Here is a 19,609-nt window from a genome sequence, read left to right on the forward strand (position 1 = left end):
TTGAACATGAAAACCGGTAGGGGAGAGTGGGGAGACTTGATCCCCGAGGACACTTGATCCCAAGCCTGTATCTCGTCAGCATGTGGGTAAAACAATTAGCTTAGTTCTAGAAAGTTGTGCGAAATTGAGTCAAACTCATTGTAGAAAACGAAGAAAAAAATTAAAAAATGTTTAGATTGAGTTACACACATTTTTCTAAAAAGTGCTGCAAAAAACTTCCAAGAGATCTTTTCTCTTTGTTTTTATAAGTATAGCAAACACTTAAAAATTATTCAAAAAAATATTTTTTATACATCAATTGTTTGATAAACATATGAACTCCAAAACCCTTACGCATTTGACGTTAAATTTATCGTCATACTATTTTTACAATCAATTGTTTAAAAAAGTGCGTTTAGGGAGACTTGATCCCTGCATTTTTACAGTCACTGGAATCAGCCTCAAGATTAAATAATTGGGCTGGGTTTTCGTACATAGTTTCATTTAGTATAGTTGTACATAACTTACTGCAGTTTGAACCATTTGTAAAGTTTTGTAAACAAAAATTACCAGCTTTTGTAAACATGCCCAATTTTTGTCTAAAAAAGAAAATTTCAAGTTTTTAAATATTTTGCATGGTAATCTTGTTATATTTTGAACCCAAACGTACATCTTTAATGTGAAATTGCTGTAACTTATAGAAAATTAAACGTTTGGATGAATAAGAATCATTTTGCTTAAGATTTCTTCAAAATGTTGAAAGGGGGATCAAATTACCCCCAACATTTTGAAAATGCCGGTTTAAAATATTTTTTTAAAACGCTGGGCATGAATCGAAGAGTTTTTCTGATGAAATACCCTTATCAGCCAAACATAGTTGAATGTTTAAGCTTTCAATTCATGCAAAAAGTTCATAGTTTTGTGAGAAATTGACAGAGTTATGTGCGATACAAAAAAAAGGGGATCAAGTCTCCCCACTCTCCCCTATATTTATACTCGTGATTGAAATATATATACAATTAGTTTGATTACAAATAATTTTCCTCAAATACACAGTTTTCTTCACTTTTGTAAGTTAAATTAACAGGGGTCCACCTTTGGAAATGTTAGGATTATCGTTGTCCTTTATTGGACCCCCTTAGTTTTGCTCAAAAATGAGCAGTTCTTCGTTTTATTTAAGTAAAGTTCCCTAAACTTACATTATTTTGACTTGCTGAAGTGAAATAATCAGTCAAAAAAAGATTGAATAGTTAATTCAATAAAAAAAATGTTGTTTTGTTTTGAAAATGCCTTGGTGATTTCAGATGTCGAGCTCAAAACACTTATTTCGGCAAAAAGGACACTTCAATGTCAGCATTGTTTTAAATTCTGCTGAACTTGCCAAATGAAAGATTTATAGATAAAAACACGCTTGAAATTGTGATTTTATTGATTTTTCATTAAAAAAGGGGTCCACTAATGGATAACGTAGCCTGTATTCATTTATATTTTTAGTATTTTTGAAAAAAAATAATTTTTTCAAACATGACATTAATTCTCATTGTTCAGTCCCATTTATCTCTTAATCTCTTTAAAGAATTTTCGTATTTTTTATTGTCTTACTTTTTACAAAAAAAACAAGTTCTGGGACCTTGTTTTAGACATAAAAAAAAGATTATTTGAAGCGATTTTTTGGAGGATCTTGGATAACCGAGCCTGATAGTATTGTGCGATCTTACCCGATTTCGTTTGACCCATCGTCGATGGCAGGAGGCGGGTGTTTCTTGCACGCTGCATCGTCTACCGCGTTCCAGCCATGCGGCACGACCCTGGGCACACTGTTGGGTGGATTAGTTTTTTTTTTGTGGGAGGGGAAACAGAGTAAAAGAAAAAAAAACGAGACAAAATGGGAGAAAAGGGAAAAATACAAGAAAAAGGAGGGTAAGATTAGTATGGTTAGAGTATTCGAGCGGTTGGTGCGTTTTGACTTATGAGTCTATTGCCAATTAGGGGTACAACTGTTGCCAAGGTTCATTTAACATCGATTCACTGATAGATCACATGACACATTGATATATACTTTTGACAAATAGGATAGTGAAACTATAGAATTTTGCCTATTGTTTAGTAATGTTTTCATTCATCACACCGCTCTGACAATACATCGACTGTTACACAATTTTGGGTTTATGAAGCTGCCTTAATCCTAGTGAAAATACGTTGTTTTCGATACATAGTTTAGTCGTTTCAATTTCTTAACAGTCAAGTTAATTTTTTTTTGGAAACTTAAAAATATAACAATAGAATAGTTAAATGAAAACAAAATGCACTTCTTCTAATATAACTACTTTAAAGGGGAATATGATAAATAACGTTATAAATAGGTGGTTAGTAGAATAGTATAAGCTTACCCATAGCAGAAGAATACTGTGCAGTTGTGAGACTTGTCAAAGATTTGCGCGCATTTTTTGAGGATACTTTTAGAGATACAGGCGACAGAGTGCTTCGCAGTTTAGAGGTTAGAGAGGAGCTTAGTAAAAACCCACGGATTCCTAATGGCTATATTGAGGATAAGAGTATATGCTAGTAAAAAAAATCACTACTTGAAGCGAATACGTACGTTGTGTTTCTGACTATGGTTTTATTTGAGAGTGTATTTTTTGTAATGGTCATTTTTGTTGTGTGTTTCTTTTCAGAATATGTAAGCTATTTCACGCATATAATAGTTTGGATGAATTATTGTAAATATACATACAGTTGATTTTTAGGGATTTTTTAAAACTATTTACAAGTAAAACCACTAAATTTGTATATATCATCTGTTATACTGTTCGAGAATGATACCCAGTAGAAACGAATTAAAACGATTCAATCTTTTTTAAGAGCCAAGAAATCGCAGAATGTGATTTGAAACTCAATAGTAAATAGGTATGACAGTATGAAAGGAAAGTCGAATAAGTAAGGAAATTAAAAAGTAATGAAAGTGATGTTGTAGGTAATACAGAAAAATTTAAGGCTTATCCGTCAGTCGAATTATGAGGTTTTTGCTCCGTTATTCTTAATTTAAAGTTCCCAACTTAACTTGTTATAAAACTCAAATCTTTCTCGACTCTACACAACTCAATATCTGCTTCCGCAAAGATTATTCTAAACAAAATCCGGAACTTCCTCTCTTCTCCTCCTTAGTACAAATCTTTGCTACCTCCTCGGCACGATAAGCTTTGCTAACTGGGAAGTCACTTAGACGCACATTTAGATAGCAGCAAGGGAGGTCATAAAAGACCAACCATCGCCGTCGTCATGAACTCGAAGCAGACACCATCGAGCCAGCTATCCGGCCAACCGAGAACACGTGGAATCGGTTGTCTGAGGGCTTGTGATTACCGGCACCAGCCAGCCAGCCAGCCACCAAAATGCAAGATTTTGGATAGAATCAGTGAACGAACAAGGTGGGACTTATTATTAAATTCAAACAATTAAATCTGTTGTTTTAAGGGTTTGATAATATTTCAATTTCATGACTATCCTTTTAAATTTCCTTAAACAATTTTCAAAAGTAAAGTAAAACTAATTTTAGAAAATCTAATTTAACCACACTATGCTATGCTTTCGTTCCTCCAAGTTTCAAGTCTGAAGAACGGTAAAGGCGAAGCTTGCGCGTAATAAACTAAGCATCTTCTTCAACTTATCTTTGCTCGTACTGAGTACTAAAAATGGTGCTCAAGCATCATAAAACTCAACAGCATTCGCTTCGAAAAAAGGGGTAATGTTCTCAATTATCGCCCTGAAGTTTTATTTAGCAAAAAATGATTTAATATCAAATCACGCATAAAAGTTGTGATTTCAATAAGTTTGATACAATTGAAAAAAAGCTCAACTTTCCCTTACTTATCAAAACCACCTCAAAAGTATCGTTACACTGTTTTGCTCTCACGTCGTTACGGTTGTTTAGTCTGGCGTGGGAGCGTTTCTTTCGAGAAGGCTTCCTGGGTCTAGAACCGTGACGGCAACGGTGTTATTAAGTGTGACAACATGACATTTTACTGAAAAATCTTAATGCGGTTCGTTCGCCTTCCTCCTTTCTCGTTCGAGATCGTGATGATAATCATGTCCTCCCCGATGTTGGCACACGATGATGATGATTTTATGGCGATGGTTTTGGGGAACGCAACATTAAGGCTTTTGGGGGAAATCACTGTCAAAATATGTTACGGGTGACATCTGTGTTGAATGTGTAAGTACGTAAATGTTTAATGCTTTCGAGTGCAGTGTACTGTAACTTTAGATAGGTATTTAAAAAGAATGTTATGATCAGGGATTTGATAATAATTAATTTATGGATAAGCTCCTAAAAATGAGGGGGTAAAACAAATTTTGACTTACATTGAAATCTCAATTGAAAATAAACTTACATTTCTTTACCAACACCAGAAACAGATTTAATCTGTATTTTTTTATTTGGCTCGAACTTCGTAGAGGTCTTTTCTGTGACCAATAAAGCCAGTGTTTCTTTTGGAATATTTTTTTAATCGAAATGGTGTCACCGACAAAATTTTAGGTGTTAAGATGACAAGAGGTACACGGAATAATACTTTTCTGATTTTTTTACTTTTTTTAATCAATTTCGTAATTTTTGTATATTTTACAATTTCTTTTAGACAAAATTTCACACATTTTTGACCATATTTTATGCTGTACAATCAAATTATCAATTTAAAAGTAATTTACAGAAATTTTTATGAAGTGTGACGTTTTCAAGATAAAGCCATTTTATGGTTGATTTTTACTAACAAATATCAGTTTTTTCGATATTTTTAAAGTAGTGTCCATGTCCATGAGTGTTCATTGCCAAAAAATGTATTTCTTGATTTTTTGTTAAATTGTCTAAACATTATTGAAGGTTTGAGTTCTCGTTGTGTGAGATACAGCGGATAAATAAAAACGGAAACAGAATTTGATTTGATTTGATAACCAATCCAAATTTCAATGCTAAAAAGGAAACATTTGTGAAATTTTATGATATATTTGATAAAAAGTGTATGAAAATTTCAAAACAAGGCTAAAATTTCTAAAGGGCGTAATATTTAAGTTTGAGAGTAATTCTAGCCGAGAAAAAAACTATCAAAAGCAACAACTCCATGCAAACATTGAAGAAAAACCATTCAGACCGGTCTAAGTATTTTTGAAAATTTTAAAGTAAACGTGTTTCTGGAGACCCCAATCTTTATGTTTCCCCTCGAATAGAGCGCAGTCATTTTTGTCAATATTTGTAGGTGAGTATAATCAATCGATTTCTTCATTTTTTAAAACTTTTTTCACAACCTTCATAACCTTGCGGCTGAAAACAACAACAAAGGCTAGCAAAGGCAACAAAATTCCCTACACAATCCCCCTTCCCTTCCCACACAAGATCCTCTGTAATGGAATACCCGATTCGAGTGGTAGTTTGACAGTTCGCTCCATAAGAAATACATTGCTTACTACCAATCGCGTCGGGTACTCCATTACCAGCCGGGCCCTAAGCTGACAGTTTTCGTAAGTTGCGCGTATTCACCGACAGATGGCTAGTGGGCCTCGTCGGAGTCCGACTATTAAATACGCAACTCAAAATTAGCATGGGAAACATTTTTTTCGTGACGGCTTTCGCGGCACGCTCACTTCAACTATTCTAGACTGATATTTGAACGCGGCGTATTCATAAACAAGTTTTTGATGAAAATGATTCCAGACTGCTTATTTTGTCATTTTAAACCGGAACAAGCCAAAAACTATATTTATTTAAACTATTCGCCTTTTTCAAAAGTATGGCTAGATAATATCAAAGGCGGCCATCTTAGGCCCACTGGGCTTACAAAAAGGGGTACGCTCAGTTTGCATGGGAGCTGTCAACATGCTCCCGGGCTGGTAATTACTCATAGTCCTAAGAAAAATGTAATTACAAATGCCGACAGCACCGAAAAGGACCCAATACAAATAATATTATGAAATAAATCTTCTGTATAATCAGCCCTGAGAAGACATTTTCTGATCAATTTTGTGTTCGAGGATAAAATAATGGAACAAAATTTCCCGATCATTTTTTTTTATTTTTATTTTTTATTTTTTAAAAATAATATTCTGTTTGTTGCAACTGAAAAATTAATAATTGAAGGAAAATCACACCTGCACAGAATATTTGCACAAGCCTGAGAAAATTTCTTACATGTTTTTTACTTTATTGATCGGGCTACTTGTTGCTGACAGCTGATTGAATTTTTTACCCCAACTGCACAAAAAATAGTACAAATTCAAAATCTACTTTTTCTGATCTTTCTAAAATTAGGCAAAGCAGTTTATACTATCAAAACATGAAAGAATCCCGGCACCGTCCCAAAGTTTCGTCAATTTTTTAAAAGCCTTTGTTTTCAATTGGTCATATCGTCAGTTGTGTGCTATCTTGTGACAACAACCATTGAGTACTTTTCAAGAAAATCGATTTTTAATGTTTGTTGGTAAATAACTGGGTGCAGAATAGTTGTCCGCAAAGCGGCCTCAATTTAGAACTGTCAAAGCGGAACCAATTTACTGTTCGCAAATTAATACCAAGAAGTGGCAAGTATTGTGATCGATCATATAATTTATTTTGTCAGGAATATAAAAAGTCGATGGCGTCGAGCTATTAAGGTATTCGAAGTCAAAACATCTTAAGAAGAGGGTTGAAATCGAGATTGGCATGATTCGTTGCTAACATTTCAAAATTGCTATGTCTCACGCAAAACCTATGTTTATGACGCTTGTTGAAATGTTAGCAACGAATTATCAATAATTATGAATGGTACCTGCCTAATAATATTGGATAATCTTACTCCGATATTATCACTGCACATCAAAGATACATAATCTCGGAACTTCCATTCGGTTGCTCTTCTGATTCATGAAATTCCACCCACTTTTCACACAATTTTCCATCACGTGGAAAACAAAAAAAGGCTCTTTTGGCCGCCCATCGTTTAGAAGAAAAAAGTGGGATGCACTTATTTTTTCATCGAAAACATCAACATCAACAGATCCAAAAAGTTTCAAAAAATTCACTTCAGCAGCAAAAAATATGTCACGCTCGAGCTTGAACATAGCCTTCTACTTTGTTTATGTTTACAGCTGTAGTGCTATTGTATTAGTGGGGAGCAGTGGGGAGCTTTCGAAAATCACGTTACGCATTCTGTCTTTTCAGCACCCAGGTAAATAATTTCAAAACTATGAATGGTAGAGCCAAACTTTTTTAAGCAATCGGTTCGTATACTATCGCTTAACAAACGCTCTAAGTTTCAACTAATTTGGTTACACTAGTTAAAAGATGCAGTAATATGCACCCCCGGGGCAAAATGCACCCCTGCTTTTCTTGGTTTTTGGAAGAATTTTCCGGGGTAAAAATCAAAGAAATTGGAAGCTTAACATTGCTAAACCATGCTGGAAAAATTTGAGCATCGCAGTATCAAAACAGCTCAAGTTATTTGCAAAACTTTAAAATGTTGTGTTTTCATCTAATTTTCATTGAACTTTCATTATGATTTTTGGACAATATAAAAAGCATTTATTGATATTGTGAGTGCTGAGGTATATAGTTTTTGCCATAATCTTCCTTATTCTGTAGATAGATGAGTCCAAAAACATCAAAAAATGCATTTTTAATTTAATTTTCTGCAAAAAGCGTGGTCGGGGCAACCCAGTCACGACGTTCTAGCAGGATTCTAACAGAGTTCTTACAGAGCTGGATATTCTTACAGCATTCTAGCAGAAGTGTTCCACCGTTCTAGCAAGATTCTGACAGAACCAGCTCTGCTAGAATATTTCGTGACTGGGAAAATGCACCGCTGTGAAGCTCCTTTGTAAAAACAGCGGTGTCATCTAGTGGTGACTAGTGAAAACTGCTTTTACCCGCTGCATTTTGCCCCATGTTGCGGTGCATTTTGTCCCGTTGTTGTAGTGCATTTTACCCCAATGTTGCGGTGCATATTGCCCCGCATGGTTGTTTGAAATGAATCAAAAATGTTTTTAGAAATTTGATATTTTCGAACAATTTTGAGGTTTTTTAAGACTTTTTTCACATGGATGACGAAGAATAATAGTTGTTTTAGAACATCGAACAAAATTATTCCACAGTAATGCTGTAATGGTTGAGAAATCACAGTTTTCCCTTAGGGGGTGCATATTACCCCCTCTCCCCCTACTATGTGTCACACTGAATTCCCATACAAACTAAAATAGGCTGAAATCAATGGTTTAATCGACTTAATCAGTATATTTTTATAAACAAAAGGTTGCATTGCCTTTAGAAAGTATGTGTGTACATAAACTTGTGAAAAACAAGATAAAATTTCCACATTTTCCAACAACATGTATGACGTGGCACAAGTGTGCACAATCATTTTGATGATAAATTGGTCTATGTCACAAGTGTGTATTGCGATATCTGGGAAACGGAAGCGAGTTTCCAAAATCGGGTTAAAGCATATTGTAGTGTTTGTTAAGTATAGCAAAACGTCATCATTAACTCATTTTCGACCAAAACGGTCTATGTCACAAGATAGCACACAGCTGACGATATCTTGGAAACAACAGAAGGGAAAGAACAAAACTCGACCACTTTTTTTAAAAGCAAATTGAACGTCGTCTGATCGACGTTCTACGACTCGTGGCTGCCAAGATATCATAGCTTGAAAATCTAGGTTTTGCTCAATTGCTACGAAAAAGGGGTAAGGTTTGGCCAAAATAAAGGAAGCTCCGATTTGGATGAAAATCGGGATTTTTACTTGTTGTCAGATTAAAATGCTACACCCAAAACTGGCAGCGCTAGTCCGAGAGAATGATGGTCTCGAGTCGAGAGAATAGTGGTACCATTCACGGACGCAGAGAACACAGCTCGAGATGGGCGATAGAACTATTCTCTCGAGGTTCATTTGCAAAAAAAGTTCATCCGTCAAACAAAAAACCAAAAGTGTCGACAACGGGAATCGAACCAGAGACCTTTGACAAACCAATCCAATGAATTAGCTGCCTTGGCCACCACAGCTTGGTGACCATGGAGAAGTCAGAAGTCGATGTATGACACTTGTTGGAGATTTATTGATTCAACTAACGAATGAACTCATTTGTTATGATGGTGTGAGTTGGTACCATTATTCTATCGATTTTGGCACTTAGCCTTCAATAAATTTTGGGAGAACGATTATCTCGATTCTGAATTTTGGGTGTAGAGAGTACTGATAAGTTTGAGATGGAATGTCAGGTGATTGCTTAAATTTTATCAAAAATAATAAATACACCTAGTTGACTAACAATGAACATTACTGCCGAAATCTGAAAATCAATTTTCAGCAAAATTTAACACGAAGGATTAGAATTGTATAACAATGGAACATGAGGAACTTGTCAAAAAGCATTGAATTTTAATAGATGCTTTATTATGTAATATTGAATCCAGCCACTGGACCCATCAACATATTTCCAATTATACGGTCACAAAAGAAACAATTTCACCCGTGTAGCAATAAAAACTCCACATAATGAAGTAAACGAAAAACTTTTACCCACCAATTACTTGCCCTATCTTCTTGGGTGAGCTTTCTCTCCCACCAGCCTTTCTGGTAATCTGGTTTGTTCTCCGGGCACACAATTAGTGCCAAGTTTGGGGTGGTTGAAATTATCTATTTATTAAAAGTCTGACTTATTCAACAGGTCCATTAAAACCCCGCTCTTCGTTGGCACTGCCGGGACAAGTGCGCTCGGGGCACTAAAAAGTTCACCTATTAATAGCATCGGATGCTCCTCGGTTGTCTCTTCTTGGGGCAAAAAATAACGACCTCTGGCAACAGAACAACGCAACAAAACCGGAGTGGCATTATCCTCGGAACAATCTGGTCGGGCTCTGTGCGGTCGCCTTTTGAAAGTGGGTTTTGTTCTTTTGGTAAAGTTGATACAACTCGGATATGGTTCAAGGGGGTTCGGGCTCGGGCAAATAGCTTGAAGAGTGGCCTTTTCATCGGCACCAACAAGAATAAGCCAGTAGTCGAGCCTGGTTGCCCCTCCACAGAGCCCAACCATTTGTGCTGTGAGAATTTTTGGTGTGTTTTTAGAGAATGTAATGGGCAGTAAGACTTTCCAGAAAAAGAATAAACTTAAAGATAAATTCTTATCAAAATACTCAAAATGCGAGAAATAAAACAGATTACAAAGCAATTAATGTTTTTTTTCAGAGAACAAAACTTGCTCAAAATAGCATGCTGAACTGTAACGGGAAATTTTTAGTCAGTTCAGTCAGTCAATTTTATAGTTTTATTACGTTTGCTTATACCAGACTAAACTCTTCACAATGATCAGTTTTCAAAACGACGACGACAGTGCATTGTCTGCCGCAATCTGTGTCAAATAACTTTTAGATAATCCCTTTATAACCAAACAATGCAACTTCAAAAGGTGTTGCCTCTTCAGGAAATTGACTACCTTTGAGGTGGATCAACGCAAAGTAAGCCACTTCCGCCACGCATTAACCGCAACCCATCCCAACCGTAATCAAAAACAGCTTAATTCCCAGCCGGAGCCACCACCACACACTTTAATGAGAAACCACTTCCAAAACGCACCCCAAACCGCGCGGGGGGTTGGGCAAAATCTGCACCCAAGGTAGGGCCCCCTTCCGGTGACCGTCTATTCATTAAACTTAACTCCAACAACCCCATCGCCATCGTCGTCGTCATCATTATCATCATCAGTTTCAGTTTCTGCACCCAGGGAGGGGTTGTTTTTCAACTTCTTTAATTTAATACTTGTGATGGTGTGATGGTGTGGTGTGGGTCTCGTGGCGCAGGGGTAGCGGCTTCGGCTGCCGATCCCGATGATGCTATGAGACGCGGGTTCGATTCCCGCCTTATCCACTGAGCTTCTATCGGATGGTGAAGTAAAACGTCGGTCCCGGTTTCTCCTGTCTCGTCAGAGGCGCTGGAGCAGAAATCCCACGTTAGAGGAAGGCCATGCCCCGGGGGGCGTAGTGCCAATAGTTTCGTTTACTTGTGATGGTTGGCCCAAATGGTGGCCCGGCCTCAACATGGTTGTGAAATTTACCCCAAACGATGAATAAAGTACGCGAACAGTTTTCCTTCATTACTGAAGTATCAAGCTGCGCCGTGGCTATGAATAATAATAACTGATGGAGGACACTTGAGTACACGAGCCGCTGGGAACACTGTACGGTTGAGTTGGACCTCCCAGTCACGACGTTCTAGCAGGATTCTAGCAGAGTTCTCACAGAGCTGGATATTCTTACAGCATTCTAGCAGAAATGTTCCATCGTTCTAGCAGGATTCTGGCAGAACCAGCTCTGCTAGAATATTTCGTGACTGGGCTTGAGGTGGTTACGAGTTGGTCATGCTTGAAATATTATTTGGTTATTTTATTTGAGTGTTGACCATTGTACTGATTTTTTTTGATTAAAAAAACCCGATTTAATTCCACCTGGGGTGAGAAAGAGCCTTTCTTACTAAAGAATATAACAATGGTAGAACTTCTTTCAATTAATAACATCGACTTTGTTTATTTGAGCAATTCTCTACCAAAACTGGAAATGGATTTTATTTGTATTTTTTGATTTGACTCAAACTTTGTGGGGGCCTTCCCTATGACCAAATATGCTATTTTGTGTCATTGGTTCACCCATACAAGTCTCCATACAATTTTGGCAGCTGTCCATACAAAAATGGTATGTAAATATTCAAACAGCTGTAACTTTTGAGTGAATTTTCTGATCAATTTGGTGTCTTCGGTAAAGTTGTAGGTATTGTTGAGGACTTTTGAGAAAAAAATAGGTACATGGTACACGGAAAAAAATTGCAGATTTTTTTATCAACTTTTTTTTCACTAAAACTCAATTTCCCAAAATACATATTTTTTGATTTTCGAGATTTTTTGATATGTTTTAGGGGACAAAAATCCGCAACTTTTGAGCCATAGAGAAACATGGTCAAAAAATCTGCCGCCGAGTTATGAATTTTTGAAAAAATAGTGATTTTTGGAAAAAATCGAAGTTTCATGCAAAAACAAATTTGACATTATTTTTTAATGCAAAATTGAATTTGCAATCGAAAAGTACTTTACAGATTTTTTGATTAAGGGCTCCGTTTTCAAGATATAGCCACCGAAACATTTGAAAAGGGCCAAATATTGAATATTACGCCCATTTAAAATGCTAGTCTAGATTTAAAAATTTTCAAAATATTTTTTTCGAAAAGATCGGAAAATTTCACGAATGTTTCATGTATTAACATTGAAAATCGGACCATTAATTGCTGAGATATCGTCATTAGAAAATGGTGGGCTGTTTGGGTAAGACTTAGAAAACTTCAATTTTCGTGTTTCTTTTTCTTTAAGCCGCTGTATCTCAGCAACCAGAGGTCCAATCTTCAATGTCTCTTAGACAATTTTATAGCAAATTTTCTGAACTTTTCAAAAAAAAATATTTTTAGAAATGGTCACTCATGGTCACTATTTTTAAAAATTGAAAAACTGCAAATATTTCGCTAAAATCAAACTTTCGGTGGCTATATCTTGAAAACGGAGCCCTTAATCAAAAAATCTGTAAAGTACTTTTCGATTGCAAATTCAATTTTGCATTAAAAAATAATGTCAAATTTGTTTTGGCAAGAAACTTCGATTTTTTCCAAAAATCACTATTTTTTCAAAAATTCATAACTCGGCGGCAGATTTTTTGACCATGTTTCTCTATGGCTCAAAAGTTGCGGATTTTTGTCCCCTAAAACATATCAAAAAATCTCGAAAATCAAAAATATGTATTTTGGGAAATTGAGTTTTAGTGAAAAAAGTTGATAAAAATCTGCAAATTTTTTTCCGTGTACCTATTTTTTCTCAAAGTCCTCAACAATACCTACAACTTTGCCGAAGACACCAAATTGATCAAAAAATTCACTCAAAAGTTACAGCTGTTTGAATATTTACATACCATTTTTGTATGGACAGCTGCCAAAATTGTATGGAGACTTGTATGGATGAACCAATGACGCAAAATAGCTTATTTGGTCATAGTTCCCTATGACCAAACAAAGTTTGAGTCAAATAAAAAAATACAAAAAATAAAAATGGTCGAAATCGGCCGATTTCGTAGAGAGTTGCTCATTTATAACGTCAGCACAAAAGAAAGTCTTATGATTAAAGCAATGTATTATGATGATATTATGAGTATTATGAATGATATGATTTCCAAAAGAAATAAAAAAAACGCAATTTTCACCAAAAGAATATGTTAAATCGTACAATATGTTCGTACGTTTCTAATCAAACAAGCGTTTATGACAAACGCGATCATAGCAAGCTTCCCAACAACGCACACCGCGGTTTTGGTTTTCTAGTTTCGGTACGAGCCCTTTTGTGTGACTGTGTTGGTGTTTTGGTTCATCGTACCAGCGCACCAAGACAAGCAAAACCGAGGTACAAGTGAACCGCGTGTGCCGCACGGTGCAGGGAAGCTAGCCATTCAGCTTCTACGAGAGTGACAGAGTCAGATATAGCTATTTTTAACAACCGCACCACTACACACTCAATCGCGAGAACCTTAGGAAGAAAGCCATTGGAATTGCCAGCATTGAACACTTTGAAAACGATATAAACGATGAAAAGCTTAGAAAGCTCCTATTATCCTATCCAATGAACCCTGTTAAATAAACTTACGAAATCACGAAAAAATGAAGTCTACATTTAGGCGGTTTTAGGAGCGCACGGGAAACAAAATGATTGTAGCCGGATGAATGCCCTATGTCACAAAGGTTTTTGCATAAACATTGGACAGTTATGCAAAAACGGACAGGGCAAAAGAAACCGAAAAGCTACGATATCTTACATATTGAAGGAAACATCGATAGACAAGCTACTACAAAATGAGTATAAGTCGAGCCACAAAATATATGCGCCAGCATTCTCGCGCCAGTATTCGAAGCTCAACTTGACAACTTGGCGACGAAGCGTCAAAAATCGATTCAGTGTGATTTTTTGTCGATTTTTCCGATTAAAATTCATGCTGTATCGTCTTATTTACGAAGATGAAAATGACGTCCAGCCATAAAGTAAAACCTATACCTTTCTTTAGTAAGAAAGGCAAAAAGTAAATCGTTGTAAAAATTGATCGGGATTGCCGATCGATGTCGAATTTGTTTCAGATGCTCACTCATGGTCTGTCCTATGAATGTAGCAAGAAATTTCGAATAAAATCAGAAATGAAAAATGTTGGCGAAGGTCACCAGGTGGGCTTTTACCTTTTTCTTAGGGATTTTTTTTCTCATGGTAGGTCAATCAAACGGCTCTAACTCCAGAACCATATTATGAATCTGGATGAAAATTTGGGAGGTTGTAGGGCTCGAAAAATGCAATTTTTGAGATAAATAAAAGATATGAAAATGAAAAAATTTGACCATATTTTTATTTGAAAACTGTGTATTTCGTTGAAAAGTCTGGCCGCATCCGAAAACAGATGGATATTTCGAAATTTGCGCGGCAACTCGCCCAGGTTCAGCACACTAGCTTTCATCTGCATTTAGAAGAATCGAAATCGGATATATGGGAGCTGAGAACGGCGCGACACAAAATTTTGCAAAATTTTATTACATACGAACATCACTCGACCTCCACGGAATTTATTTTCTCAAAATTCGAGGGTTGGAGATAGACGAGCTCTGTCAATGTGAATCGATAGAGCGTCAAAAATCGATGCAGTGTGATTTTTGTCGATTTTTCCTATTAAAATTCATGCTGAATCGACATATTTACGAAGATGGAAATGACGTCCTGCCTTAAAGTAAAACCTATACCTTTCTTTAGTAAGAAAGGCAAAACTGTAACTTTCTACAAATCTATAAAGATTTGAATGCATTTAAGACTGTTTAGATATGTTTACTTAGATTGCATATTTTATATTTTTTCAAAGGTTTTCAGATGAATTTATCCAAATTCCAAGCAAATTTCCTACATGTTAAGTATTTTTCGACAGAATTGACTCAGAATCGAAAAGGGGTAATTTTCTGCCAACGAACACAGCAGTTGCCCCGACCCCTTTTCGATTTGCGTGAATCTTTGTCCCTGATCACGAATCCGAGGTTCGTTTTTTTGATATTTCGTGACGGAGCGGAATTTCGAGTACGCTATCAAATCGGGTGTCCAATTTTACATAAAAGTTGCTTTGACACCGAATTTCATGTCATCACCATTTCAGGCTGCAAATTATTGAAAACATGTATTTTATCGCATGTTCAAAAATTGAAGGCGTAGGAGCGGCTGTGGCTGAATGGTTACGGTGTTCGCTTTGTAAGCGAATGGTTCTGGGTTCGATTCCCATCTGCTCCTATCGAGAAAGTTAAGGACATAGAAAAACTTGAAAATGCTGAATATGAACGAAAATCAAAGTCGCTTGTGGCGGGGTTCGAACCCCGTCCTTTGGATTGGTAAGCAAAAATGCTAACCACTAGGCCATGGCGACTTGGTGAGCCTAAACTGGAATTAGGAATACTGTTACAACCAACCCGCAACGCCTTTCGAGGTGTATCCTAGGGTTTTACCTCTCCTACTAACATTGAGTCCAAAACCTCCCTACAAACATCTATACCACTAAGGTGACGTAGGGGTCCTTGCGCACTTTAGATAGGTGTTTACTAACGATCCTCCCTTCCCTGAGGATAGCTTGGACCCGGCCTGGACCCCCTTATGCCCTGGGCTGTATTACACACTCATCAAAAGATGAAGACATGGTATCTCCCGTGTTGGATTATTATTCCGGATGAGGGTCTAACACAACCAGACCAATCAGTGGGATAAGCGTTGTGGAGCCTTCCGGTGGTGGGGCGTCCTCCAAATGCTAATGCTAATGCTAATGCTAATGTTCAAAAATTGAAGGCGTCGTCCCGCCCCTCCGTCACGAGAAATCAAAACACGGACCTCGGATTCGTGATCAGGGACAAAAGTTGCTGTGTGAGTTGGCAGAGAATGGCCCTTATTATATTTAATTGATTATATAACAACGGGACCATCCACAAATCACGTGGACACTTTTTCGGGAATCTCAATCCCCCCCCCCTCGTGGACAATTGTCCATACAAAAAAAAAACTTTTTTGTATGGAGCGTGGACAGACGCCAACACCGCGTTTATGGATGGTCCCTTCTGTGAAATATGATCCGTTCTCGGAATCCTCTCTGCGGTAAACGCAACGCAGTTGGGCTGGCTTTTATTTTTGCAGTACTTTTTCGGGTGTTCTCGGATGCACTGCAACTATTAATACAGCAATTCCCCACGAAAACAGCATGATTCGAAAAAGAAGTTCTCCGATCGGGCTCAAAATTTTTCTGGGGGTTTCTTGGCCAAAATAATTAGACCCGTATTTTTTGTTTGGCCATTAGGGGTGACCTACGCCGTGTTAGGGTGGTCCGAAAAATGGCAACCTTCAAAGTAGCATTTTAAGATTTCATACGACCTTTTCAAATGTTAAGCTAGATTTTTGAAACTTCATACTATTTTTTTCAAATAGCCAAACTAATCACCTTTTTTTGCGTCTAAGACAGTTAAAATCGGATTAAATTGTGTGGAGATATGATTTTTTTTGAAAAAAGTGGTTTTTGCGAAAATCGACGAAAATGGCCATTTTTCGGACCACCCTAAGACGGCGTGGTCACCCTAACGGCCAAACAAAAAAATACGGGTCTAATTATTTTGGCCAAGAAACCCCTAGAAAAATTTTGAGCCCGATCGGAGAACTTCTTTTTCGAATCATGCTGTTTTCGTGGGGAATTGTTGAATAATAACAAGAAAAGTGCTTTGGGCGTAATCTTATCACAAGACTTTCCAGCATGCTTTCATTGGACTGGCTGCGTTTGTATTAGGTAGATAAGATTAGATCAAAATAGTGTCTCAGAGCACCATTGGGAACAGAAGATCAAAAATTCTCGAAAAGCTTGGTGACAAAGAGGCTTGAAATAATCAGAACTAAAAATCAAGTTGATAAAGTAGTTATAATATCATTTTCTATATATTTAAGTTATTTGCCGATGGGCCAAAAATTAGTAAGATGGTAAACATTACCCGATTGTTATTCGGAGTGAGCTTTTATGCGGGCAAAATCGATAAAATATAAGAAAAAACTCATATAAATACGATGTTGTCTGCGGGTGGTTCTATTAAAAAGCTCTCAATAGTGTGATTTCCATTGGAAAATTGTTCTTTTTCTTTTTTACAAAATTTGTAAAAGATGCTTAAATTAACTTAAACTAACTGTTTTTAAATCTAGCAAGCAAAACACGATAGGTCAATGAAACATACTCAAGGTGAATAAAATGCGGTAGGGTAGGGTAGTCATCAATGAGACACTTTTGGTTTTCAACTTTCAACGATTTTTGTATTTTTTTCATCAGCATGTTTTAATGAGCTTGTCATTGCATTTTCTTTCTTTTAATGTGTTCTAACATTGACCAAAATATGAGATCGATCTGACGTCTACAGCCAGAGTTATTCAACTGTCTCATTGTAGACGCATTTGGCAGGAACAATGAGACACTCTTCAAAAATCAATACTTTTTTAGTAAAACATCATGTTTTTATATTGTTCCATAGCAGGAGACTTGCTTTGAACATTTTCAAACAATTTTGTCAACATGAAACTTTAATTAACAAAAGTTATACTAAAAAGTATTTAAATTTTGTAAAATCCATATATTTTACGAAATAACTTTATATTTTTAGTTAAATGAAGTTCAAACTCAATAAATATGCCAAAAATCACTTCCAATTCATGTTTTGAAAGATTTCCATAGATTTTGAAAAGTTTATTGAAGGAAAATCAAAGTGTCTCATTGTTAACCATGGGCCGAAAAGAGTGGGGAACAATGAGACAGCCCTGGATTCTGGGTATATTCTAATTTTTGGTCAAACCTAATAAAAAGACATTGTAGCCCAACATGTATGAATAACTTTGCAAGGGAGCGTCCATAACCAAAGTCACTTTTAAGGCAGACGTGTATCTAGTAGACACGCCTTTCCCCCAAATATGAGCCAGATTGGTTGAAACTAAGTCTTGTGAGAGCCATTTTATCATTGTTCCCCGTGTCTCATTGATGACTACTCTACCCTACATATTTTTAAAGGCCAATCAAAAATAATTGTTTTCAAGGAATATCTTATAGATATTGACATCAAAAGACTGACTGAACTGACTGGTACAAACATAAACGTCAGGCAAAGCCGATTGTACGAGTCTGTTCCAATTACCTATTTCGTTATTCTATGCCCTGCTCCTGGCTAGTCTGTCCACAGAGACGGCAAGCAAACGCACCAATTGAAGTTGCACAATAAGTTGTCAGAACGGTTTATAGTTCAATTGATTTCAAATCAGATTAAATCAGCACACACACTCGTCTATCTCCTACAAATTCAGTCTTCTCTATCTATGTGCTCAAATGGAGATATTTTTTTCCATTGGAAAGCTCCCTCTATCGTGGTCTCTAGTGTTCTCTAATCTCAAATGAAATACATTTGAAATTATGCTCCAACTTGTACACAGCAAAACGTTCGCCCACACACACATACAATCACGAATAGGTACATGTACGTACATATTTAATTCGCATTATACAACGAGATGTTTGTGGGAGTAGTTGCATTTGCATCAAAGCGAAACAGGAAATTTCCATGCTTTCAAGGTCTTTGGGAGGAAAACTTTGGCGGAACCGGAAGAACCGGACGGCAGTGTGGGTGTGTGTGGGTGTGCGTGTGTCGGTTGAGCCAACAGTTTCTCGCATTAGCACATGGAGGGAAGAGATTTTCAAGATTATAATTTTTGCTTGGGCTGTGTACACCAGGTTGTCAGCTGGGGCTGGCTTTGTGTTTGGATGGTAAATTTAAGCAGGTGCTGTCTAAAGCTAGCAATAACGAAGACATTAACGGAAGCTGTTGCAGTTGGATTTATTTTAGTGCAGATTTTCTTAAAGTTCTTAAAGAATTTTGTAATTTAAATAAATTCAAAATGTTTCATTCAGAGCAAAAAAAAATTTTGGAGAATTTGTCATCTTTTAAATAGCTTGTAAAGAAATGAGATATGACGACAAGTTCAAATTGATATCGACAGATGATAGTTACTTTAATTGCACTTTTCAGTCTGCGTCCATGTCGTTGCAAATATCTTCAAACTTTCACCAACAGCAACCGATATCTATAACTTGTTACTTTCGGAAAGTTAGGCTCCACGATTCACTATCCGTAGACTCACAGCCTCCCCCACCCAGAAGAAATCCGTTATCGCCCGTAGAAGACTGCCAAAAGCATCGTTATCAGCAGTTCCATTACTTTATTTCCGCTTCATCAGCTTTCACGAACTTTGCACTTTTGTACCAAGGAGAGAGGTGAGGAAGGACGGTGAATCCGTGGCTGGAATGAATCTTCAGCGAAAAGCTCCCACAATTTGCGCTGCACGTAGCCTTTCCTTGTATATGGCTGAAGGGAAAAAGCCTCGATGCAAAATGCACCCATATTTTCCTGGCGGATCTCGCCGGTTCCCGGAACGAGATAGATGCTGGGGAAGGTTTTTTTTGTCCTGGTTGAATTTGTTCCAGGATAAGAGTGGGGTGGCTGGTATC

General features: G+C 36.9%; 1 protein-coding gene across 4 annotated transcripts in view; it reads right to left on the minus strand.

Annotated features, from left to right (window-relative positions):
• The window catches only part of LOC6042229, a 472,032-nt gene that overhangs the window by 6,835 nt on the left and 445,588 nt on the right, over positions 1 to 19,609 (minus strand). For all 4 annotated transcript variants that reach the window (XM_038252028.1, XM_038252026.1, XM_038252029.1 and 1 more), the window contains exon 6: positions 1,698 to 1,796. In XM_038252028.1, coding sequence (XP_038107956.1) covers positions 1,698 to 1,796 — 99 coding nt within the window. The remainder of the gene's footprint in view (positions 1 to 1,697; positions 1,797 to 19,609) is intronic.

Source organism: Culex quinquefasciatus, chromosome 2, assembly GCF_015732765.1.
Source record: "Culex quinquefasciatus strain JHB chromosome 2, VPISU_Cqui_1.0_pri_paternal, whole genome shotgun sequence".
In the NCBI taxonomy this organism is placed as follows: Eukaryota; Metazoa; Arthropoda; class Insecta; order Diptera; family Culicidae; genus Culex; species Culex quinquefasciatus.